Below are 26,076 nucleotides of genomic sequence, written 5' to 3' on the forward strand. Positions count from 1 at the left end.
TTGCCAGTAGCTCGCTCACAGAGAAGCCTGCTGTACAGTTAAATAAAAACAGTAACATCTGTCCAGTGTAACGAGGCACAAGTGAGTGGTAGGTCAACGTGTGCGCTACAGCGGCCGATAGGCAACCTGGGGACTTCCCCTTGATTACACCATCCAGTTATTACTGGAGGAAGTGGAACCAGCATGTTGCATCTGCTCTTCACAAGTTCTCTGGTTGCTGTGCAGGGAGATGCTGCCCCTCCCCGTTGTTACTGGCCTGTGAATCTTCACATATGTTGGAGAAACAATTTCCACTCCGGCAGAGGTTTAGAACTGGGGAGCGAGCACTTTGTACCCAGACTCCCCCTGGGCTCTGAAAGTCTGGCCAGGTTCTTCCCTTTTCTCACATTGGCACCTGTCATAAAGACTCTGCAGGCCAAATTCTGCCCACAGTGGTATCAGCGTAACTTCCACTGTCTTCAGGATCTGTCCTTTTACCCCTATGTAACCTCACCGAGGCAACTGGCTCACACGGATGTAACAAACCGAGAAGGCAATTTGGTCCCGCCATTGGAACTTAGTTAAGGGTTCTGTTTGTGATGCAGGAGCCAGAAGAGAAGCCAGCTCACTCACGGATGGGTTGCTAAGTGTAGCACGGCAGGCACTCACCACCACGGCGCCTCCTGCTGGTCATCTGGGAATTAGCTCAGTTCCAGCCTCGGAGCGCCTCCTGCTAGCCGGTGTCTTCCTACCGGTGGTGCCTGCTTCCTCCTGATCTCCACCACTTCAGGCCCTGCATCCCTCCCACACCCCAGTGCCTCCTACCTTGGGGTGCTGCCCCACAGCAGTGCTCCCACAGTCCGGATCTCCCCTCCCCGGGGAACCCCAATCCCCTAAGCCCACCTCGCCTCAATGACCCCCTGCCAGTCCTCATCTAGCCCCTTCCCTCAGGGGCAAACTGTAGTCTGAAGTGGCCACTCATCATTGGCACGGAGGTTTGGACCTGCTGCCTTTCCAGCCCCAGCTGCCTCCCTGCAGCCCTACTACTTCCCCTGGCCTTTAGCAAGGCCTCAGCCTGGGGACGCACCAGGCCAGAGCTCCCCAGCTCAGCCTGCCTTTCCCCAGCCCTGTTCTGCCTCAGGTACCCTGCTTGCTCTTCCAAGCAGCCTGGTCCCCTCTGCTCCTCAGCTGGAGCAAGTCTTCTCTCACTCCCTCCGCCTGCCCTTTCATCAGGGTCAGCTGGACCCTAATTGGGTGTGGCCACATCGGTGGCTGTTTACCCAGCCAGCCTCCCCTGGCTGCTTTTAACCCCTTCCGAATCGGAGCGTGGTGACCAACCCGCTACACTAAGCAAAGTAAAACTTAACTCATCCCTAAACTGATCTGCCTCTGACCTGCCTCAAACACATGGGATGCAGATCTGCTGAGTCCAGAGTCAATGCTTATGTAGTTGCTTTCCAGGAGAGAACCTCACTTTAAAAGGACACTGAAGGGTCAAATGTGGCCCCAAATGCAAGTTTAGTGGAAAGAAACTTTTTAAAAAAGATAAATTATTCCATATCAGAAACAGTGGGGGGCTTAATGAGTAACCCATTCCTTTGCAGGTTTTGCAGCTTAAACACCGAAGCGCGGTGGTAGCACATGAGAACCTTAACAGTGAAAGCGACGAGAATGTGAAATGGACTTTTTTCATCATCTGTGCAAATGCGACAGCAAACCGGAAAAGTGAAAGGTAAATTCACTTTTAAAAATTCTCCCTGCTTTGATAACCTGTGTTGTTATTAGCAACATAGAAAAGGAAATTTAAAAACAAACCAACACTCCCCAAAGAGTTTTAACCCAACTGTGAGTTATAAAGGACAGGGGTCTGCTTATACCTTCTTTGCTGAATACTTTTTCATCGTCGCAATCCAGTCCAGAAATAAAAGGGTTGTCCTTGTCGCAGTTCACCAGCAGGATGGCTCCTTGCCCGTCTGGGCCCCACGTCCATGTTCCCTGAAAATATAACACTCTGGCTTAGTGTGTGGGCTCTCACGTCTCCCGCTAGTGGCCAACCCCAGTGACTATAGGCCTGTTACTCAAAGAAAAGAATAATTCTTTTAGATCCCAGGGTTGGAAGCCTGTGGTTTCAGTGCATTCACTCCTCACTGATAAGAATGGTGTCTGCACACATGCGACCCCAGTTTGTGCCAAACAAATTGAAGGCCACTTTTAGGAAGAGCATCTCCAAAAACCCATAGCAGCCTAGGTGAGCAGAGAAACTCTCTCCTCCACCCCTTCCCAGCACTTGCTACAATCGTCAGACACCACACTAATCTATCTTTACCATCCCTTCCGGTCCTAAACTGCTCTGCAGTGTTGGGAAATGGCATGTGCGGGGGAAAGGGAATCTCTAGCTAATGAAAGGATGCGCCCTCTGAACAAGTTGGAGAACTACACATGCGTTGCGTGGAGACCGCAAGGAGGAAGTTGCCTCGGAAGGATAGGATGCTTTTTAAATCCAAGAACGAGTGGCTTGATAGCGCCATGTGGAGGCCTTCTCGCAATGGAGAGAAGGCAGCTCTGATGAGGGCGATAAGGAAATGCATTTGCCTTGCTGACTTGGTTGCATTCTACTTGTTCTGTCGTGACATGTACATTGTGATGGTGACTTGTGTGTGAGCAAAGCTTCATGTGAGATGGAGGGGGGCACAAGGACAGAGACACCCCCCTACCTGTTTGCATTATTCCTCTGCTCTAGCATTTGTTTTAATAGATAGCTCTAGAAACATTTCCAGGGGGACTGTGACATCTACTCAAGTGTCTGTCACTCACGATACAATGACTTCGAGACAAGGGCTGGAAACAACCTGCCGTGAAGGGATCTGTGCTTACATAATATGGTGATGGATCCTCCCCCCTGGTCCCCTATTGCTTCATTCTTGGGACCACCGCCTCGTCTTCTGCAGGCCACAGATTTTTTTTTTTAAAAGCAAGCACCCATCAGTGCCAGGAGAAGTTGGCACCTGTGACTCAGATACCTAAGCCAGGGATTTAGGTGCTGAGCTCCTTTCAGGCATTCAGGACCTCAGCCAGATCCTCAATGTATGCAAATCAGCATACCTCTATGGAAATCAGTGGCACTGTGCTGATTTATGTGGGTGAGGATCCAGGCCTCGGACTGCACCTCTCTCCGCTCAGGCTATGCCATTGACATGTATCTCGCGCAGCATCAACTGGTCATAGATGAAAAATTGTAATGAGCAAGCAGGCTTCCGAGTGAAAAGATTGTGTGCAGATCACATCTTTACCTTGAGATAACTGATTGAGAAAGGGCCAGCCTGCCAGAGAACCTCTTGAACATCATAGATTTCACCAGAGCTTTCGACTGCATTCATAGAAAGTTGCTATGGAAGATCTTATGACAATATGGGCTTCCAAGAAAGATACTGTCACTGGGTCAAGATGAGTACGAAGGTTCAAAATGGAGAGAAAGTGGCGAGACCAATCATTTTGATATCATTACTGGAGTATGGCAGGGCTGAATCCTATCATCCTTTCTTTTCTGCATTATGATCGATTACCTGATGTGAAGAGCAACATCAAAGGAAGATACAGGAGTTATATGGAATAGAGGAACACTTCAAGTTCTTGACTTTGCAGGTGACATTGCTCTGTTGGACACAGATGATGATGCCATGAAAAAGACTCCTGTCAATTGCAAGTGTGAGACTGCCAAAGTAGGATTAACCATCAGCCCAAAGAAAATTAAAATCAGGACTGTTGAAAGAGGAATTAGCAGTGATGGTATATATGTGATTGACAGTGTAGAATACGGCATGGTTAATGAGATTGTATACCTTGGGATCACAATCTGCGCTGATGGCCAACTCCATAAAGAGATGGGAGCAAGAATTGCAAAGACAAATGGAGCTTTTTTTGAGACAGGCTAATATTTGAAAAAATGAGGAGATTCACACAAGAAGCAAGATAAAGTTATACAACGTCATGGTGATACCTACACTGTGATATGTGACTGAAACTTGGCAAATACTAGAAGCCCACAACAGGAAACTCAATGCATTCCATCAGAGATACTTGCAGAGAATACATGGTGTCCACTGGTGGCATAAAAGTAACTAACGCTGATGTGCTTCGAAGGACTGGCCACCAGCCTGTAGAGACAATGATTCGAGAAAGAAGGCGGAAGTGGTTTGGGCATAGTGCAGATTCCTAGACAAGTCCCTGACTGGATACCACCTGGTGGAAGATGGAAAAGCGGAGCACAACAGATGACATATAAAAAAAACCATTGAGAAAGATATCACTGTCATGGAAACAGAGTATAATGGAGCAAGAAATGTGCCACCAGACAGATGGAGGTGGAAACTCGGGATTGCCTCATGTGTCACAATGCGTGAGAGCATCTAATCTACCCTGATCTATCCCTCGCGGAGGCATCCAAGTGTATTACCACACAGGATGGATCTCCCCCTCAGCCACATGATTTGCAGCTCCTGGAAGCAAGACCTGTGTAGGGGTGCAGCCACCAGTGGCTATGTCAGATGCGTTGTGTTCTATGTCAGATGTTGTTACTCTGTGGGAAACAACATAGCTTCTCTCTAACTCTGCCGCCCCCAGCTTCCTGTGGGGAAGAACAATCAGCCTAAAGTGCAATTTAAACCCTGCATCGGATGACTGTGATTGACTAAGGCTGTACGTAGGCACCAGGGGTCAAACACATATCCTAAGGGAAGGAAAGTCACAAGTTTATTGAACAGCGATTTCATTCCAGGCTCCACACCCGGGCCAAGGAGTCACATTTCACAAAGTGTCCTAAGAGGCCAGGAACAAGTGGATCCTATAAAAAACACAATGTGGAAAGGCCTGTCGGAGTCTGCAGTGCCCTGTAGGCACATGCTAGCATGGTGGAATCAAAGGCAAAGTTACCTTCCTTGGGTTGTTCTTTTCGACCACTCCATCGCGATCTGCGTCAACGTCCAGAGAGATCCCTAGGAATACAACACTGCTATTACAGATCACTGCTAACCTTAGGGCAAGTGGTGGAGGGTCATCTCAGTGGTTTGAGCATTGGCCCCCTAAACCCAGGGTTGTGAGTTCAATCCTTGAGGGGGCCATTTAGGGATCTGGGGCAAAAATTGGGGATTGGTCCTGCTTTGAACAGGGGATTGGACTAGATGACTTCCAACCCTGAGATTTTATGAAGCCCTGAGCCATGCAGTGCAAACAAGAATTGAGGCAGAAGAGGCAATTAAAAAAATCTGCATGGAACATAATATTCAGTGAATGTAACAAATCCATTTTATAGATTCACAGATGGTAAGGCCAGAAGGGACCACGGTGATCATCTAGTCTGATCTCCTGTATGGCACAGGCCAGAGAACGTCCCTAAAATAATTCCCAGCACAGATCTTTTCAAAACCTATCCAATCTCCACCTACAAATCGTGAGGGATGGCGAATCCACCATGACCCTTGGCAAATTGTTCAGCTGAGCTCCTTGGGCTCAGCCTATGGTGTGCTTTCCAATCCTTCCGTTGTTCTCGTGACTCTCCTCTGATCCCTCCCCAAAGTATCAACAGCCTTCATGAACTGTGGGCGTCCCTTCTGAATCACCTGGGAAGCAAGTGAGTTAACCCCTGCGAATTGGATGGGTGCAAACATCTGCAGGGAGACCAAGTCTGCATCGGCAGCAGGCAGGGGGGAGACCCCCCTGTGCATTCGTTCAGGTGAACAATCTCACCCGGGTTTCGGAGCACTCCAGGGATGGGCGCTAGGGCCTGTTCATTAAGAGCAGCCACGCTAGGCGCAGCTGGGCCCAGTATTGGCATCACATCATCAGGCAAGAGACACTGATGAGTTCCCTGGCCGCTCCTTGTCTCAGTAGCACAGAGGGGAGAGGGAGAAATTGTGGAGGTGGATGCCCAGTGCTGATGTATCAGCATTCCCTCTTGACAGGACAGTTTGCAGAGCCCTATGCAAAGTGATGCAGACAGGGCCCCATCCAGCCCCCTCCCAGAGTCCCGCTGCTTCCTCATGCACGCAGCCCCCTCTGTCCTCTCCCGTTGAAGACGTCCCAGTGACCGCGGCATTCGGTGAGCTGGGAAGCCAGAGGGGGAGCTGCAGTGCACCTGCCTGAGTAGGGAGAGGGCAGGATGGGCATTCAGGGGCCGATGTGTCACTGATGTTGCTCCTCACGGAAGCATTTACGCCCGTGCCCATGGAGTGCACTTTGCACGGGTCAAGTGCCACCCTGACATGCAAGGGCAACGGAGACTCAGGACGTCAGAGCCAGTAGTGGCCCAGTAGCACCAGAGCTGCGGACAGAGATGGAGACAGTGATTTGCTGGCACTGGGCGGGGTGAAGGGCGGGTGGGTGTGTATGGTGTAGGGGTCCTAGAATCACACAGACATTAATGATGCTTTATACTTCTCCAATTTATCCATTCAGGGGGCTCAAAGTGCTTCATAACGAAATTAGCCTCACAGACCCCTTGTGAGATGGGTATCACTATACCAGGGGTTCTCAAACTGGGGGTCGAGACCCCTCAGGGGGTCACGAGGTTATTACATGGTGGGAGGAGGGGTCGTGAGCTGTTAACCTCCACCCCAACCTCACTTTGCCTCTGGCATTTATAATGGTGTTACAGAAGTTTGAGAACCACTGCATTATACTAATTGGCCAAATGGAGAAACTGAGGCATAGGAAGATTAAAGTGACATGTGTAAGGTCATGCTGGAATACTATGCAGGGCTTCTGACTCCCATGTCTGTGCCTTAACAACAAACCTAGCTGTCTGCCACTTATCTTAGCAGCTAGCTCTTACCTAGCACTAGATCTCAAAGCACTTGAGAAAGTAGGTCAGTCTCATTATCCCCATTTTACAGATGGGGAAACTGAGGCACAGAGAGGGGACGTGACTTGCCAAGGTCACCCAGCAGGCTAAGAGCAGAGCTGGAACTAGAACCCAGATGTCCTGAGTCCCAGTCCAGTGCTCTATCTTTTAGGCTACCCTGCTCCCTGCAAACTGCCCCTTGGAACCATCGCTCACTGGAGCCTAGTGTAGGCATCTTCCTTTGTGGCTGCCCTGCTGAACAGCACATTTGCAAAAGGAACTTGCTTACAGCTCAGCGCACAAGCATAAAACCAGCGCTGTCATGTGCTCTGCCAGGGTGCTAGGCAGATTAAGGGGAAATATCACAAGGATTGTGTTCACCGGGCATAGGGAACTTCCGAGAAGCAGAAGGGAAAGAAACTAAGGAGCAGCTGGCTCTTCTCTTCCCCTTGTCTCTTTTCAGTACCGGCTCTCCCGGAGCTCTCCCTCTGGTGCTGTCTGGTGGCCAGATTCCATCTAGGCTGTCATGGTTTCTGGTAGGGCATGGCCCAAAGGCTAGAGCACAGGACAAGGAGCCAGTATAACCCACACACCTCCTGGGTGTGGTGGTCTGGCCCAGCTAGTGGCCCGGAGACCAGTTAGAGATTAATGAGTCTGCTACAGCCTTAGCTAGTAGCCATGTGCCTTTTAGCTCATGCAGTAGTGGTTCATGCACTAAGCTTCAGAGGTCCAGGTTCAATCCGAACGACTGGAGTCTGTCGGTGTTACACCAGAACTCGTGGGTTCCACTCTGAGATCAAGGAGTATGGGTGGTTCAGTGGCTACAGCAAGTGAGTGGGTGTCAGGATGTCTGAGTTCTGCTGTGTGACATGGGGTAAGCTCCGCCCTGCTGTGCCTCAGTTTCCCCATCTGTAAAAATGAAAATAATACTCACCTTTGTAAAGAGCCCTGCCCTGGCACAAGGTCTGTAAGTGCAGCTAGTAAGCGTGAGAGCTCGCTGAGGTAGGAAGGACTTCAGCCGTCATATTAGAAAGGCCTAATCTCCTCCTTTTGTGCCCCCTCCCCCCCAGATATTATTTCACTCCTCCAGACTGCATGCGTGCCTTGGTTTACTACAACGGACCCCTGGAAAGCGGCTGCCTCTAGTCAGCCTGCAGGTCCGAGTGAATAATTGATTTCTCAGTTTGGTGGCTGAACCGAAAAAAAAAAGTTAAGCTTGTTTCAAACCCAAAATGATTTTCTCCCTGTTCTTTCTCACGAAAGGGGGAAATTGAACCCCTGAATGAAATGTTTCAAATGTCATTTTGAATGGCTATTTTCTAAACAAAATAGCCAAACGGTTCATTTTGAAAATGTCAAAATGAAACATTGCTTGCAGTGTCGGTCCCAGGGTATTAGAGAGACAAGGTGGGGGAGTAGGGTTGCCAGGCATCCAGTTTTTGACCGGAACACCCGCTCGAAAAGGGACCCTGGCGGCTCCGGTCAGTCCAGTCGGTGACACAGCAGGGGTTTGGGGCTAAAGCAGGCTCCCTACTTGCTCTAGCGCCGTGTGGCTCCCAGAAGCGGCCTCCAGGTCCTTGCAGCCCCATGGCGCATGGGCAGCCAGGGAGGCTCTGTGCGCCGCCCTCCTGCCAGAGTGTCGGCTCCGCAGCTCCCATTGGCTGGAACCGTGACCAATGGGAGCTGCAGGGACGACACCTGCAGGCATGAGGGTGGCGTGTGGAGCCTCTCTGGCCAAACATGTGTCTAGCGGCTGCACGGACCTGGTGGCCACTTCCTGGGAGCCGCGGTAAGTGCTGCCAGGACCCGGCCCACCCCAACCCCCTGTCCCGATCCTGGGTCCCCCCCCAACACCCCAACACTCTGCCCCAGCCCGGAGCCCCCTCCTGCACCCCAAACCCCTCATCCCCAGCCCCACACCAGCCGGAGCCCTCACCCCAACCCCCTGCCTGGAGTTTCCTCATTCACCCCAAACCCCTCATCCCTGGCCCCACCCCAGAGCCCGCACCCCCAGCCAGAGCCCTCAGCCCCCCGCCCCCCCCCACATTCCAACCCCCTGCCCCAGCCCAGTGAAAGTGAGTGAGGGGCAGAGCAAACAACGGAGAGAGGGGGGATGGAGCATGCGGGGGCGGGGCCTTGAAGAAGAAGCGTGGCAGGGGTGGGGCCTTCGGATGGGGCGGGGCAGGGGTGTTCGATTTTGTGCAATTAGAAAGTTGGCAACACTATAGGGGAGGTCATATCTTTTATGGACCAACTTCTGTTGGTGAGAGAGACAAGCTCCTGCTTACAAAGAGCTCTCTTCTTCAGCTCTGGAAAACGCTGACCTGTCTGACAAGAAAATTGAGGGTTTTGTTTGGCCAAAACTATTTGCCAAATTCGACCTAACTTCATGAACAGTTTTGGTGCCCCGAAAGATGCATTTTTCGGACCAATTTCCTACTTGCCAAAAAGATTTCGCTCAGCTCTAGGCCCAGCTCAAGCTCTCAGCTACAAGGCAAGTGATACAGACCCCAGACAGATAGAACGACGAGAGGTGAAATTCTGGCCCAGGAGTGCGGCTTCCCCTTTCCATAGTGCCGTCTTCTGTGCCAGCTTGTGCTGGAGAACCCAGATCTCTGGCTTTGTACTGTGCAGTGCTGGCCCTAAACCAAACCAGCTGGGGCGAGAGGGTGGCTTTGCTCTTCCAACGTGCCACAAGAAACCGAAGCCGGGAGAAAATATTGAAAGGCATGTACTGTTGACCCCAACAGAGGCGTGAAACTTCTCCAAGCTGCATGCCGGGTGTTTAGCATTCTAACAGACACATCGTCAGTTAAAGCCAGAGCCTAATCTCATGTCCAGTTATCTCCCATGAGGACATGCTTGTTTTCAGATATGGGCAGGTGGGTACATAGTGGTGTGCATGTTTAAAAATGAACATCCGATCCTCAATAAAGAAATGTCTGAGGCAGCATTTCGGCTCACGCTCAAAGGCTTTAGCAAGCTGTCAGGGTTTGAAATCACCGCTCCCAACGTGATTATTAGTTTTCACTCATATAGCACTATAGGATTGCTAGGCGTCTGGTGGAGCGCCGGAGCAGGGCCGAGGCGCATAGTGAGGCCCCCCGACCCGGCGCTCTTGCCCGGGCACCGGATCGGGGCTCATACCATGCGGCTCGGCACTGTTCTGGGGCACAGGGTCGGGGGTCCTCCACACTGGTATAAAGCAGGAGTAACTCCATAGAAATCAGGGGAGTTCCTCTGGATTTCTACTGGTATAAACGAGAGCAGAATCTGGTTCTTATGGCATGATCCAAAATGTATTGAAATGGGCAGAAAGACTCTCACTGACTTCAATGGGCTTTGGATCAGGTCCCAAGTCCCCGATTCAAGCCACTTGCTCCCAGAACCTGCAGCTATCCATTATTATTACTGTAACACCTAGGAGCTCTAGCTGTGGACTGGGACCCCCGTGTGCTAGGCGCTGTACAGACACCAAACAGAACGACAGTCTTTGCTCCTCCGGTGACAGCAAAACAGTGTCTTTTACAGAGGTGTGGGTCCGAATGGCACCCACTGAGTCCGGTGGTGCTTCCCAAGCAGTTTCACGGTAGCAAGCCAAGTGGTTTGTTGGTGCGCAGTGTTGGATTTCAGCACCTAGTTTTGCCACTAGCTATCTATTTCAACACTTGGTGTGTCATCAGTATTTGCACCGAGGGCGTTTCTTTTTAAAGGCGGCTTGTGGTGTTATAAACAGCACCTTTTGAGTCAGGGCAAAACCAACCCCCACATTAGGAGAGGAATTTTCGAGTGTGAGTCACTCAACCTTTAAGTCATCTCCCTGCTTGGGAAGATAAAAATCTCACCCTCACACTCCTCTCTGGTGCTTCCTTACTATTGGCATCACCTGCAAGACTCCCATTACTCAGGGCTGATTCTGCAAACTTTACGTGTAGGCCTTGCACTAACAGTCCCACTGAGACCCCTCGCCCCACTAAGGGTTAGAGAATGGGGCGGTGGAAGCTTCCTGGGGGTGGGGGGAAACCTGAACCATCCCCACACCCCCCCTTCCCCGAGCCTCCACCCTCATGCTGCCCCTTCCCTCGAGACCCCACCACGCACCACCCCTTCCTCTACAGCCCCTCCCCCTGCTGCTCATCCTTACTGCCAGTAAAAAGTGGGAGGGCTCTTTTAAAAGTGAGGGGCCAAAGGCCCCTTTGCCCCCCCCCCCCACCATTGGAGAATCAGGCCCTTAGGTGCCACTCCTGCAATTGGGTGTGTGTGGGTGGACGCTTGCAGCTGTGCGGAGCCCTGCTGAAGTCAAGAAAGACCCTTCTATGGGATCAGGGCCCTATGCGGTCGCTACGGGCCTGGCACAAAATCTCAGCTCTAAACGTGCCATCATTTTGCAGTGTCCTTTGGGGAAGAGACTGCCGTTCATCATGTGTTTTTGGACAACACAGACAGCAATAGGGCCTCAATCCTGACGGCATTACATTACAAATAAGAGAGCCCATGTCTATTAGTCGATCAAACTGCAGATCATGAGTGTAGATCATGCTCACTGTACATGGCATTAGTTGATTTAGTCACATTGATCACACTCTAGATTTTATTCAGTATTAGCAGCAGTATTCAATACGTTTTTTCTTTATTCAGGCAAATGGATTTGGGCCGATTACCATATTCTTCTCCTAAGAAGTCACAGCTCCAAAGCGTTTAATGAAGGCCCCAGTGCCTCCCACAACCTTTCCGTTTGCTCTCCGCCTTGCCGTTCAAACTCACAGCTTCTTCGCCACCAGTCCCCTTTTGCATGCATGCTTCGATGGAGTCATTTTTCCACGGCTGCATAGTACCAGGGAGAAGGCTCCAGTATATCGGGTTTCCAGACACACTTCGAGACATGTGAAACAATTCTGTCCCTGCTGGTTTGCTGCTAAGCTGGTTTGCTGCTAAGGCGACAACAGAAACAGCTCGGGCAACTCCGGTTACTTTCGAGTGAATTTTACAAGAGAAAAAGAGATTCAAGGCCCAGCGCCAAAAGCAGCAGAAGCTCAGCGAAAGACGGTGAAGACAAACTACCAACATGTCCTCTGCACAAGCCCTGCGCAAACCAGATGCTACGGGCTAGGTTCTAATTTCCATTTTACAGATGTGACTCGGAAGAAAATCAATCGACAATGCTGCTAAATGGATGTATTGGTGTAACAACGCAGAATTCGCCTCGCTCTTGTGTGTCTGCGGGGACAGCATCCAGGACACACAGAAAAAGTCAGGCATTTGTATTTCAGACGTGTCTAAAAGTTTCAGCTGAGATCAGCGCCCCATCGTGGTAGGTGTTGTATAGACACATCTCAGAGATGCTCTCTGCCCGGAGGAGCTTGGACCCAGATCCTTGATTTCAATGGAAGTTAGACATCCCAATACCTTTGGGGATCTGGGCCCTGCAGTATAAAGAGCCAAAACAGACAAAGGACCAGTAGAGAAAAGGATCCCTATTTTACAGGGGGGGAACTGAGGCACAGAAAGTTTTATGCCTGTATTTTTGGAAGTTTTTGGCACACACAGGCAGGGCCAGATTTTGAAGCATTCAACTTCCATTTAGACACCAAAGTGAGAGGCTGGATCTTCCAAAGAGCACCATGCATTAGGCGCATGCGGTTTATGGAGCCCTTTTTAAAAACCTCCATCCAATTGCATCCCCAAGGAAGCTGCTGGCTCCTTTGAAACGACGATGCCTGTAGTGGGTGCTGAGCCCTGGAAATTCTCAGCGTGGGCTCTTCTGAAAACCTGGCTGGAAGCAACTTGCTCAGGCCACCCAGAGCGTCTATGGCCAAGCCAGGAATTGAACCTAGCTCTCTTGAGTCGCAGACAAGCGGCTCATTCACAGATGTATCCGTGTTTGCCAAACTGGACAGGCTCGCTCAGAATACTTGCTCTTAAAAAAAGAAAGAGCCCCAGCCCTGTTTATTTTTTCCATCATCTCGGGAAATCCGAGGGAGTAGATCGTGCATCTGGGCTTGCGTGTTTTCATAACAATGTTGCAGCATTGGACTCTGACCCCCCAATTCTGTTAGGATTACAGATGAGTCCAGAGAGTAACCCCAGATCAGAACACAGAATCAGGGAAATGTAGGACTGGAAAGTAAATCAATAGATCGTCTAGTCCACTCCCCTGCACCGAAGCAGGATGAAGTATTATCTGTAGACCATCCCGAACAGGTGTTTGTCTAACCTGTTCTTACAAACCTCCAGGGACAGAGATTCCATAGCCTTCTTAGGTAATTTGTTCTGGTAATTTGTGCTTAACTACCCAAACATCCTTCAGCTGTGTGTGCATGAGAGTGAGAGGAAGAGGGAGAGAAAATGACACAAATACATAATGGGGAATAACTGGCTTGGCAGCAGCACTGCTGAGAAAGAGCTGGGCATTGTGGTGGATCACAACCTCAACGATGCGATTCTGTTGCAAAGGAAGTAAATTAAATTTAGGTTGCACTGGCAGAGGCAGAGCATGCAAGTCACGGGAGGTGACAGTACCACTCTGCTCGGTGCTGGTTAGGCCTCAGCTGGAGTATTGTGTCCAATTTTGGTCACTGCTGTATAGAACGGCTGTAGAGAAACTGGAAAGGATCCAGAAGTGAGCAACAAAGATGATAAAAGGGCTGGAATTCAGGCCGTACAAGGAAAGGCTGAAGGAACTGGGTATGGTTAGTTTGGAAAAGAGGTGATTAAGGGGGGCATGACAGTGGTTTTCAAATACGTGAAAGGCTGCCATAAAAAGGATGGAGAAAAATTGTTCTCTCTTGCCACAGAGGGCAGGACAAGCGGCCATGGGTTCAAACTACAGCCCAGCAGATTTAAATTAAATCTCGGGAAACACTTCCTAACTGTAAGAGCAGGAGACCAATGGCACAGACGGCCTAGGGAAGTCATGGAAGCTCCTTCACTGGAGGTTTTCAAAAAGAGGCTGGAGAGCCACCTGCCTTGGATGGTTTAGACACAACAAATCCTGCCTCTTGGCAGGGGGTTAGACTCGATGACCCTTGAAGTCCCTTCTAATCCTGTGGTTCCATGATTCTATGATCCAATCCTGGACCCATATCCATATCTCTTACCTATGTAACCCACACAGCTCCTGGGTGCGGTGCTCTGTCCCCTCTAGTGGCACTGAGACCACTTGGAGATGAATGAGTCTGCTACAGCCTTAGCTAAGGGCCCTGTGGCTTTTAGCTCATGCAACAGAGGCTCATGCATTTCGCTCCAGAAGTCCCAGGTTCGATTCCGCCCACTGATGACTGGGGTCTGTCGGCATTACACCTATATACCAAGGTGAGCAAAGTCCCCAGCAATCCCACTGCACTTCGGGATTTTGGAACTGTGACTGAAATTCGGCAGGTTTAACCTGTCTCCAGTTAGTATCAGGCAGGTAGCAAAGCATTAGCTCAGTACTTCAGGGCTTCCCAATGTCCAGACCGCTCCTAGCATGGAGAATGACTATGTATCAATGTAGAGACAAACCCTGATGTAAGATCCAGCTTCTGACAAAGATAAAAATGGGTTTAAATGGGCTAGCGTTTGAAATCTCTTCCTGCCCTTGCTAAGCCCAACACCAGCGGTAATGGTCTCCACAGCTGTTTCCGTGGGTTGAGTGAGCCTTGGTGTATTTCTCAGACACAATAGAGGGGTGGGGGACAATTGCACCCACATAAGTGCCTCTGTTGCTAAGAATTCTCCATCTCAGATGCTTCTTTGACTGGGAAGGCAGGTACCAAGCAAAGACACAGCAGTGGGTCAGAACAAAATTCCCAGTGGGCCCTGGCCACATTACTGCATGCAGCCAACTAGCAAGACAGCTGACTTCCCAATTTCATCTCAAAGACGCATCAAAACCGCCGACTAAAATCAAGAGGCCCAATTTCTGAAAGAGTTGTGCCTTTCAGACAGTACCTCAGCCACAAACTTTCTAAGGCTTTGTGTACCCTGGCAATTGAAGGACAAAACTTATGTCTTTCAGAGGTGTTCCCCTCCCCCAATGAAAGACAAACGTTTTGCCACGACAAGTGCCTGTGTGAACAGCGCACTGTCGGCAGGAGCACCCACCAGAAACCAGCATCCCCTCCTCCCCCCACAACACCTCCCGCCCACTGGTGGCCCTGATGATCACCTCTTCCCACGCCCTCCACGATCAGCTGGTCCGTGGCATGCAGAAGGTGCTGGGAGGAGGGGGCGGAGTGGGGCTAGGGCGCACTTGGGGGTGGAGTGGAGGCAGGAAGAGGTGGGGCGGGTTGGGGCGGAGTTGGGGCAGGGCCTGGGGCTGAGCAGAGCTTGAGCACTTGTGGGGAAAGGAGAAAGCTTGTGGGGCTCAAGAACAAACCGCGGGCCCTCTGGTTACGGATTGCGCTCGTAATCTACACGGCGGCTGGATGGGCTTGACGTCTCCGGATGCTGCTGCTGCGGGAGGGTGGCTACATCACTTCCCCAGCCGCTAATTCGGTGCTTGTGCTGTCACAAGCCACGTGCCGGAAGACGACCCAACGGCAGAGGTGGGAATAGAACTACGGTCTCCTGGCTCCCAGGCCACCCTCTTTCTCCGCAGCACAGCCACTGGACCCAAAGGGAAACTGGAACTGTTTCTGCTAAGCCCAGCAGCCTAAAGAGGCCAGAACCCCCGTCACTCTTACATGGGTCCAGAGCAGCATGGTAACTCCTTGCAGGCGAAGCATGGGCCATCGCTTTGACTACAAGCTCAGCATTGCTGGATTTGCTTGGTCTTTGGAATGAAATGAACTGCTGGTCCTGCTTCTGGCAAGCACGGGGGCAGAGTTCCCAGGTCTAAGCTGATTTCTTTAAGTAGCTCACAAAAGCTCTATTCATTTGCAACATAAAACCCAAGTGACACGAGATCATAGGCTTTGGTCTGCCCCGAAAGCACTTGCACTTACCAATGCCCGTCAGGAAGACGCCAGCTTGGTCTATGGGAGGCCCTCCATTCTCGCCGTAATAGTTCACCGTTACCTGGAAACACACAACGCAGGCTAGTGAGTGAGAGGGGTGGGCAGGACAGGGCCTGGCAATTTACACCCGGTAGCCGGAGAGCGACACAGTGCCAGATCCTTTGTGCCACTCTCCCAGTGCCGCTTTCTGCCCCAGCTCTAGCGCTCCAACCCCTGCCTGGGGCTTGGTTCTGTCCCTGCCGTGACTCCTGCCCCTGCTCCTCTCTGGCCAACTTTGCTCCCTTCTCATCCATCCAAATTGCTGCTGTGACAATTAGCTGCCACCAGGTCGCTGCCTTCCCGGAAGCTCTCCCCTCAGATAGGGAGCCATGAGAACAGCAGGTGTTTAAGCACAAGGATTTTACAGTTAAAAACCTTTTAGTTTCATGATCCCAACAGCCAGATTGTGCATCTATTTCACAGCCCAGCCCAAACTCTCCAAGTTTGCTAGCTAGCTTGCAGAGTTGGACGGAGGATCCCATGCAATGAATTGATCTGATCGACTGGGCCCGTTCACTCCCTCATTTGCAAGTTGTTCATGAACAGACCAACAAAACAAATTTCAGCCGAGGAGTTGTCAGCAAACAACCGGTCCTGGTGTGCAACCATCTCCGTAGGTCACAAGATATTTTAACTGCTTCCTCATTGGGTGAGTGAAACACTTAAAACATGAGAACAGCACCAACTCCTAACAAGATTGTGGCCATCCAATGCTTGCCAGCTCTCTTGGATGCCAACGAACGTGGCAGTGTCTCGGGAATGCTCAGCTCTGGTAGTTTTTCATGCTGGTCTCTGCCCCTGGCCATGGAGTGACCTGAGTGAAAAGTACAGAGAGTGGAGCATTACGGTCGGATGTCCTCAGACTGACCCTTCATCAAGGGACAGAGTGGTATTACCCTGTTGGCTTTGGGCCCATCCTAGTACAGCAAGATCCTGTGTCAGGTGCCCCTCACGTGGTTACCTACTGTTACCTCATCCCTGCTCCTGTCTCAACCCAAGTGAGTGCCCAGGATACAAGAACTCTCACTGGGCTTTCCTTTACCTTGTTGTCATTGGCTTCGGTGCTGGCTTTGTTCATGCTGAGTTTCAGGATTGTCCCGTGGTCGAGAGGCCACTGCTTCCCTCCATTTGCGGGGGCCACCTGCGATTGGTCATCGGTAACTATTTCAACTTGAACCCCGGCTGTGTGCTTCACGCTGAATGACACAGCACCTGCGGGAGCCGCTCTGCAACAGAGAAAGGGAAGGGGATCAGTCAGAGGGCTGTGGAGAGAAGAATCGGAGATGCCTCACTGTCCCCTACCCGACAGCCCTGACCCCCGACCTTAGGCAAGAGGAAAAAGTGGCTCAGTGATCACTGCAGACGTGCATCCCGGCAGCATTTTCATACCTAGTGACCTGATTTTCAGAGAGGCAGAGCGCCCGCAGGTGCTACAGCTAAGCACTTAAATCCCTATGAAGGCACCTACAGAAGTGGCACCGGAAGAGATGCTGGGCACTCCTGAGTTTACATTGAAGTCAATAGAGAAGCACCTGCTCAGCACCACCAAAGATCAGACCACTCAAGCGCCAAAACATGGATTTAGCTGCCCAGTTTCAGGCACCCGAGTTTGAAAATACTGACCAGCCCACGTAACACAATTGACGCCAGCATGGTGCAGCCCTTCACTTCCCTGGCTGCCCACAGATCTGGCTAAGCAGGGTGCCTTCTCTGCAGTTAAAATGAACTCTCGACTCTTGCTGCCCCCGATAAGAAAAGATCAGACCTTCCATTGTGTGCATGATGGGAGCAGCCTACCCCAACGGTTGGAGCAAGGGACTAGGAGCCAGGAGCCCTGGGTCCTATTCCCCCACTCTGCCACTGGCTAGGTTAGTTTGAAGAAGTCACTTAACCTCTTGGGGCCAGATTTGTAAAGGTACCTGTGTACCAAAATCCCACTGATTTCAAAGAGTACTAAGCAACTAAATTCCTTTACAATCTGGTCCTCTGTGCCTCAGTTTCCCCATCTGCACAATGAAGAGAGTCATATTTTCCCACCTTTGCAAGAGCTCTCAGATCCCTGGCTAAAACTAGGGATTTCCTAGATGGGAACTAGCTGTGAGAGCTCTTCGAAAACATTAACCAACCTGATCCTTAATATCCAGGCCTTTTAATGCTATGCACGTGAACTGGATCATGACCTCTCTTCCAGCCAGCCCCAGTTATAACAAGCCATGCGGCTCAAATGCTGAAATCTTAGACAAATGCCAGGCGTCTTTTTGGAATGACTCGTGGACATTTTGTACATACTACAGATGGCAAAGATTGCATGAATAGCTGGAGACCCCCAAAGACCCTTAGGATGCGGGAAATCTAAAGAGACATTGAGCCAGTTTCTCACAATTAAAGACTTCTGTCTAGAAAAGGATTAACACTGGAATGTCAGCTAGTTGTAACTGATGGCTAGTTTTAATATTATAGGACAGCTTACAGACCCCAGTCTTTGTGCCAGGCGCTGTACAAACACTTATGAGACAGTCCCTGTCCTCAAGGACGTACAATCTAAACAGACAAAAGAGGGGGTGGGGAAAAGGCAGACAACATTCTAGTAGAGTGATCAGAGTGATGGTTGACAAAAACATGTTTATTTCATATTTTTTCACCCCTTCAAGCAATTGACAAAAATCAACCAATCAACACCGCCCCCCCCCCCAAAAAAAAAACCCCACCCCTCCCAAACCACAACAAAACTGAGCGCTGGAGAACATTCCCTCCAGTTTTAGGACCCAGTCAATCCCTTTTTAACTTCTCTGATCACAATGAATGGATCACAGATCTATTCCATAACCCGACATGGGCATGTCAAGTGCCAGTTAAAATTGCTACGTGACAGTAATGTCCTGGCCTACCCACCACTTATAAACGCAAGCGGTTTAAACCCAGTGGAATGAATCCCTGAGGAAACACACAGCTTTCCCACTGCACCCAAAGAAACACACACATTGGGTGAGATTTTCAACTCAGAGGATTTAGCCATATGACTCCCACTCACTTCAATGATCTTGCAAGGGGCTGAAAGCCCTCAACTTCCACTGGAGTCCGAGTCTCTTCTAAAAAAAGTTTAGATATGTTTAAGAACATAACGGCCAGACTGGGTCAGACCAAAGGTCCATCTAGCCCAGTGTCCTGTCTTCCGACAGTGGCCAGTGCCAGGATCCCCTGAGGGAATGAACAGAACAGGTCATCATCAAGGGATCCATCCCTTGTCGCCCACTCCCAGCTTCTGGCAAACAGAGCCTAGGGACCCCATCCCTGCCCATCCTGGCTAATAACTTCATGGAGGATAGGTCCATCAGTGGCTGTCTAGTTCTTTTTGAACCCTGTTTCTGTTCTGATTGGCTGAACACGGTAGATCTCCACTGCAGAAAAAGGGGTGGTCTTAACTCGGGTGAAAATAGCAGCCAAGACTCAGCCGTGTACTCCAGTGAGCAGTTCGAGTTCGAGCCACCAGGGCAGCCTGGGATTGAACTTGACTTGCCAGTCCACGTTAAAACCCAGGTTGCCATGTCTTCACTGCTATTTTAACCTGGCTTAGGAACATACCTTCATTTCCTTTATATTTTTTTTTTTGCAGTGTAGACTCACCTTTAGGATCAGCGTGAATACTCATGATTATACCTCGGAAATGGCCTCTCTGCAAACACTCCTCACCGTCTGTCTAACGATGTGCTGCTCCTGCGCTCGCTAGGATAGGAGTGGCAAGGGAATGCTAACAGGATGCGGCTGAAACTGGAGCGAGTTCACTGAAAAACCTCCCAGAGGAGGTTCAGTGCATTCACCCATTTCTATGTACAAGGCATTCTCTGGCTCCCCCATGCCCAGCCTCGCAGCCCCATGCTAATGTGAATACAACAATACAGCTGGCACAAGCCCCAGGCCTGTGAAAGTCACATTTTTTAAAATGGGGATGGGGGGAGGAGATCAGAGCAGGAAATCTTTCCAGGAACCCATTTGCCGTAGTGTGGCCAGAGCCTGCTGGCACCTGTCTGCTGTGTGAGCAAACAGGATCCAGGCTGTCCTCACTCCTTTTCCTTCCTCCCCCTGGGATCTTTGGCTTTGCAGCTACCTGTGGAGGAAATTAAAGGGAAAACATATATACCAAGGAGGGAACCAGCTGCAGGAAGAGCCGAGGTTGCAGCCCGGGAGCTGGTCTGACTCTGGAGCGAAGTGAAGTTCTCTTTACAGTAGTTACCTGGGCCCAATCGTGTTATCCTTGAAGTCAAAGGCAATACGCCACTTACATGGGAGTTGGCCCCACTGACCCACACAGGCTTCACTGTGTGTTTTCAGGGCCCATCCTGCGCCCTTTGATAGCAATGAGACCGGGGCCGTTCATTGTGGTGGAAGTCGTTTTGGGCTCTGAGCAAGTCTGGGGTGGTCCGGGGGGACAGGCGTCCCGTAAGCATGCTGACAAATCTGGGGAGGCCACCTCTCAATGCTAAGACGACGAGACCTCTCGGCTGTTTTCAACACAGCGTGCGGCTGGCCTGCCTCTGTGACGTAGCAGGAGTAGAAGGCGCTCTGCCTGGCGCCAGCCATCCCTCCCCACAGGACTCTGGAAGTAGTGACGGGCCAGCTGACTTAGCGATTGGCCACATTCTGTTGATGTCCCCCTGCTGTATCGCTCGTTCTCCACCAATGCAATCCCTGCCTCTTCTAAGATGACTCTGTCCTTACAGAAGATCAGCTCCTGGATGTAGAGCAGCTGGCGCGAACTCAGCTTTGGCAAGGCTGAAGTGATGCGGATCAGGAAATGCTTGGAGAACTAGCCAGGTGGTTGTCCTGCCCTTCCATCGAGGGCATCTGCTCCCTGTTTAAGAGGCAATGTGGCCTAATGGCAAGAGGAACAGATTGGGACTCAGGCAACCTGGATTCCATTTCCAGCTCTGCTACTGACCTGCTGAGTGACCTTGGGCAAGTCCCTTCTCACCCTGTGCCTCAGTCTCCCCACCTGTAAAATGGGGATAATGAGACTGACCTCCTTTGTAAAGCGCTTTGAGATCAGCTGATGGAAAGCACAAGATAAGGACGTGTGCATTATTTTAAGCCTTGGGAACCTACTCAATTCCGCATTTAGTCTGGATAGCAACGTAATGCCCCCTTCCACCTCTGCCTTTGCTAGGAAACTTCAACTCTTCCTGCCTGACAAGGATCAGCCCAGCACGACCCATATGTTCCTTGCTTCTAGTGTGGTTAACTGCAACTCGCTGCATCTGGGTGTGAAGGGGCCAGCAACGTGGCGGCCCCAGCACATGCAGAAAGCAGCAGCCTGCTCGTCAGTGAGATGCAAGCTCATCGCCCCTCTATCCCTCCACTGGCTGCCTGGCTGCTTCCATTGCCAGGTCAGGGCCCACGTTCTGATCTTGGAGACCATCAGAGGGTCAGCGCTTAGCTCCCAGCAGCGGTCGCGTCTCAGTCTGCGTTCCACCAAGACCTCTGCAGTCCTCTGGACAAAGCAGGCTCACAAAGCCCAGGACAAAACGAAAGCCCCAGATGCGAACTGTTCTCTGTTGCGGGGCACAGCTGGCTGCGGAACGAGCTCCAGAAGACGTCGGACCATCCCAAGCTGAGCCCCCTCCGCTGGGGAACAGAGAAAACTCGTGATGGCCACCAGGGTCCTCACCAAGCAGATCTAGTTTACTGGGATGCCACGCTGACAGACACTATAGCAAACCCTGGAGAAACTTTGCGTGCCAGGGGCCTGATCCTGCAGGAGGTCCTGGGGTGGAGGACTTGCACTATCAGATCCAGGACACCAACATTGGGTCTGACCTTATCACTTGGAAGCAGGAACCCCCAGAACCTGTTGAGCTGTCTGTTATTTCAGATAGGGCCCGATCTTGTCACTGACTCCCGTGGGAGTGCAGATCTCAGCCCCCTGCACCTTCAGGCATGTAATGAGTGGGCTCGTGTGCCAAGCAGCTGGCTCATAACTGCACAGAGCCTCCCTGCTCCCCAACACCTCACGCAACCAGTCCTGAGTAGGCGGCGGTGAACCTGTGAGACACCCAGCTTGAGCCGCAAAACGCTCTGTGTGTCAATATCGTGGGCGGGTTTATCGCAGCAGACACATGTCAACCCAGCTTATGCCGGTGAATCCTGACACGTAGGAACTCTTCACATGCCCAGCATAGCTGCCTCATTCTCGCTATTGCTAAAATAACCCAAGGGCAACAATCTAAGAGCTGAGCGATACCAGTGGAGACAGATTCAATTTCCTTTCAGTCTAATAAATACAGGATCAAACGTAGCATGTTTGCATTGGGCTATTTGCTAAGGGGAGTCATCTTCTCTTGGCAGGAGACGTTTCCGAACAGCAGAGGGTTTGCTGGACGGGGTGCCACAATAAATGGAAAAATAGCTTACCCTTCTTTGCAAATAGCTTCATGGTTATTTTTCCTGCGAGTTTGACTTAAGACCCGGTGGCTAGCTAGCCTGAGAACTTGCGGGTACGTGAGAATGACAGTGTAAACCTGGGTCTTTGGGACCTGGGCTTGCGGACTCACTTCCAAGCCTGCACTTGCGCATCGGCACTACATTGTAGACTTGGGCTAACAAGTGCTGGACCTGGGTCTCCCAGCTGTGCTAAGCGTCCACACTGCACTACGCAGCTCTTCTGACTCCACACGGCGAAATGACAGGGCTTGCACCCGAGTCACAGTGGGACTTTGGCTCTGACCCTCTCTCCTTGCTGGGTCTGCACACCCGGGTCCTCAACCTTTTACAGCAAAACCCCTTCCTTTGTCTCTCAGTCACTGGAAAACCCAGTTTTAACCAGTCTACGCAAAGCATGGCCTGGGGTGGAATTTCTCTGGAGCTGTTTACAGTCCCAGGGCAATCCTCCCTCTCCCCCCATTTTAGCTCCTGGAGGAGCTGCAGGACCCCTCCCCCCCCAGAGTAGAACATGGTCACACATAAACCGTTCATTAAATTCACACGATGGTCCCCAAAGATGGGGTCGCAGCACCTGTCACACCAGCTTCCAGGTGGAAACTCTGGCAGGTTTTAAAGTATTTCACATCCTCTCCCGGGGCCCGTCTCTGGTCACAGAGTCATGTCAGTTCTCGGAGTGAGCGTGTGAAGGTTCGTCTACACCACAAAGAAATACCCGGAGCACCGAGTCTCAGGGCCCAGGTCAACTGACTCGGGCTTGTGGGGCTTGGACTGTGGAGCTGAAAATAGCAGTGTAGACATTCCCACTCAGGCTGAAGCCCGGGCTCTGAAACCCGGCAACGGGGGAAGAGTCATTTCGGGTGTGTCTAGACTACACTGCAGTTAAAAACCAGCGGCTGGCCAGTGCCAGCTTCCTCAGGCTAACAGGGCTGTTCAGTTGCAGTGTAGACGTCTGGGCTCTGGTTGCAGCTGAGCTCTGTGACCCTCCCACATTGCAGGGTCCTGAGCCCCGCGAGCCTGAGTCAGCAGGCATGGGCCAGCCGCGGGTTTTTAACTGCAGTGTAGACATACCCTGGAGACCGGCCCTAGGTCAGGGCTGTTGCTTTAGACAGTTTTAGTTCCTTTGTCTGTTGGCCATCTTGAACCAGCTTAAACCAGTCTACACTATTTCCCCAGGGGCCAACACTTCAAAAATACCGTTCCCTGCATTAGAAAGACAAGGCGGGTGAGGTAATATCTGTTATTGGCCCAAAAGAAATAAGCTTTGAGTTTACACAGGGCTCTTCTTCAGGTCTGGGAAACTGAGGCCATGTCTACACTACCAGTTATAAGAAAAGGAGGACTTGTGGCATCTTAGAGACTAACAAATTTATTTGAGCATAAGCTTTCGTGAGCTACAGCTCACTTCACGAAAGCTAATGTTCAAATAAATTGGTTAGTCTCTAAGGTGCCACAAGTCCTCCTTTTCTTTTTGCGGATACAGACTAACACGGCTGCTACTCTGAAAACTACCAGTTATGTCAGCAAAACTTATGTTGGTCGGGGTCAGAATATTCCACCCGCCTCAGCGACATCAATTACGCCATCATAAGTGGTAGTCAATATACACAGGTGTGGCTGAGGTGTTTCTGCAAGATGCTACCTGCCGCCCTGCTCAGTGGGACCTGGAATCTGTTATAACGAGATGTGTCAGGGCTACAAAATTCACAAAAGAACATGTAAACTCTGAACACCTGTTCCTAAATGCATGGGGGTTGGGGGAGGTGTAGGTCAGCCTCTTGGAGAAATAAGGGCCAGCTGCAAAATTTGGATCAGACTTGGGTCAGACTATAAACCCCTCCCAGGTGTTAGGTGTGCAGGTGCTTGGTTTTGGTCAAGCCCATTACAAAGACACAGGGCAGCTAGGATACCTGGATATGGGTTATGAATTCCTATGTCTGGGGGGGTGCATGTTTGAATCAGGGCTTTTGGTTTCACCTCTACTAGAATAAGTCTTGTTTGCTGACCGCACTGTGGCTTGCCATCCCCTTAGCAAGTGAATGGGCCAGATTTCATAATACCAAAGAGCTGATTGCTTTGGCAACATAAGCTTCCAGGTGCAGTTATTATGGGCCCTGTCCAAAAACTAGCTCCGAACATTAATACAGAGACCGTTATGTTCAGAAAGCCAACCTGGGGGGACATCCTGATTAGATTTTGCACCACGCATCCTGTTGCTGCAGGAGAGCATGAAGCTTGACCACAGCTGTACCGGGTCTTGTTGTAATCCCTCGCCTGCTGCGGGTCACTGCGAAATAATCCTATGATCAGCCCACGGTGGTACAACAAGTAACCAGAAACTCACAGTTACCAAAGCAACTAATCCTGTGGCTCATGTCTAGTAACTGGAGCCTCTCTGCTTTCAGATACATTCAGCCCTGTGCATTGCAAGCGGCAATGGTAGCTTGTCTCCCCAATGACACGGACCCTCCCTTCCTCCACCCCCTTGTGAGGCCTTACAACAGAGCAGACATTGCCAAGAAAGAGGCAGCACCATAAAACCCAAGCAGATGCCCTGCACATCTCTAGGAGGCCTGGGTGATCGACAAGAACTGGGGCTAAGCATCTTGACACCATTTCTTTTGAGTCACGATACCCTATAAGGAACATTTTCTGGTTCGTCCAGGAGAGGAGCAGGGGATTGGTTCATGAAGTTGTCCGTCAATCCTCAGCACGTCCTTCTGACCTTCTCAGCAAGCTCTGCTGTTGGAAAGGTCTCAGCTTGGGACCATCCCTTTGAGGACATCTCTTTTCCATTTACAATTTACTGGGGAAATTCAGTCAGTCTCGGTAAGAGAGACCAACCAGGTCAGGTGCAGATTTCTAGAACCTTGGGCAGAGTCGGAGGCCAGCTGAGTTCAGCACAACAGGAAGGGCAGGTGCTCACAAAGGTGGAACTGCAGAGGGAAGGGGTCTTTAGCAGCTTAGGCCTCGTTAACCATGGGATTTTGCCCCAGTTCCAGCCATCAGTATAGGAACACGAGTGCTAACTCTTGTGCAGCGCAGGCCAAGTTAACAGTAACCCCAGTTTCTAGCAGAGTTTGGTGCCACCAGTGCAAAGGGAAGCTTTCCATTTCTGCGCTCAGAGTTGATCCGAGTGTCCCGTCACCAAAGACTAGAATCAAGGCAAGCGAGGACATGAAAATTCCTGGAAAACACTCCAAGGAAAAATAGCATTTTAAGGGTTCCTCCCAACGTCAGTACCGTCTTCCCAACCCCCCCCCCGTATTACTTCCAGCATCTGAATCTTCACTCCTGAGAACCTGGTCCTTGTAGCAAGGACCTGGAGTCGCCATAAAAATCAATGTCATTTGCCCAAACTCCTATACACTGAAAAGCCCCCTTCCCCCCCCCCCCCCCCCCGCACTAACTCTTCACCTACCCTCACTCTTCTTCCCCACCCCGTCTTCCCTCTGCAATGGCCTTCTTGCTATTTTGCTTGATTTTTTAAAAAAATATTAAAAAAACCAAACAACCCATCAAACAACCTAATATTATAACTACAGGGCTGTGACAATTGACAAAACATCACCTGGTGCCCGAGCTGTATCATAAACAGGTAGCATAGGTGAGTGATCCTTTATGCCCTTGAAAGTCACATGCAAATGCAGGCCCGCGCACTGAAAGCTGGCTCACTGTGATTTGGCAATTACAGAAGCCCTGGGGCGATGCTTTCTTGAGCAGCGTGAGAGTTTGGAGAGGAAGCTCCAGCTGCTAGCTACTGGCGGTGCCAACTCCTCAACAAATGAGTTTTCATTATCTTGAGAGTCGCCGGAGGCCAGAATCCCTCTGTAATGCTCACCAAGAAAGCCCTCT

General features: G+C 50.8%; 1 protein-coding gene across 1 annotated transcript in view; it reads right to left on the bottom strand.

The window, feature by feature from the left end:
- The window catches only part of LOC144276815 (protein-arginine deiminase type-2-like), a 71,839-nt gene that overhangs the window by 34,185 nt on the left and 11,578 nt on the right, over positions 1-26,076 (bottom strand). Inside the window, exons 2-5 of the mRNA XM_077837171.1 lie at positions 16,832-17,015; positions 15,739-15,811; positions 4,909-4,970; positions 1,857-1,974 (exon numbers count right to left, since the gene is read on the bottom strand). Coding sequence (XP_077693297.1) covers positions 1,857-1,974; positions 4,909-4,970; positions 15,739-15,811; positions 16,832-17,015 — 437 coding nt within the window. The remainder of the gene's footprint in view (positions 1-1,856; positions 1,975-4,908; positions 4,971-15,738; positions 15,812-16,831; positions 17,016-26,076) is intronic.

The sequence above is a fragment of the Eretmochelys imbricata genome, chromosome 18 (genome assembly GCF_965152235.1).
Source record: "Eretmochelys imbricata isolate rEreImb1 chromosome 18, rEreImb1.hap1, whole genome shotgun sequence".
NCBI classification, from domain to species: domain Eukaryota; kingdom Metazoa; phylum Chordata; order Testudines; family Cheloniidae; genus Eretmochelys; species Eretmochelys imbricata.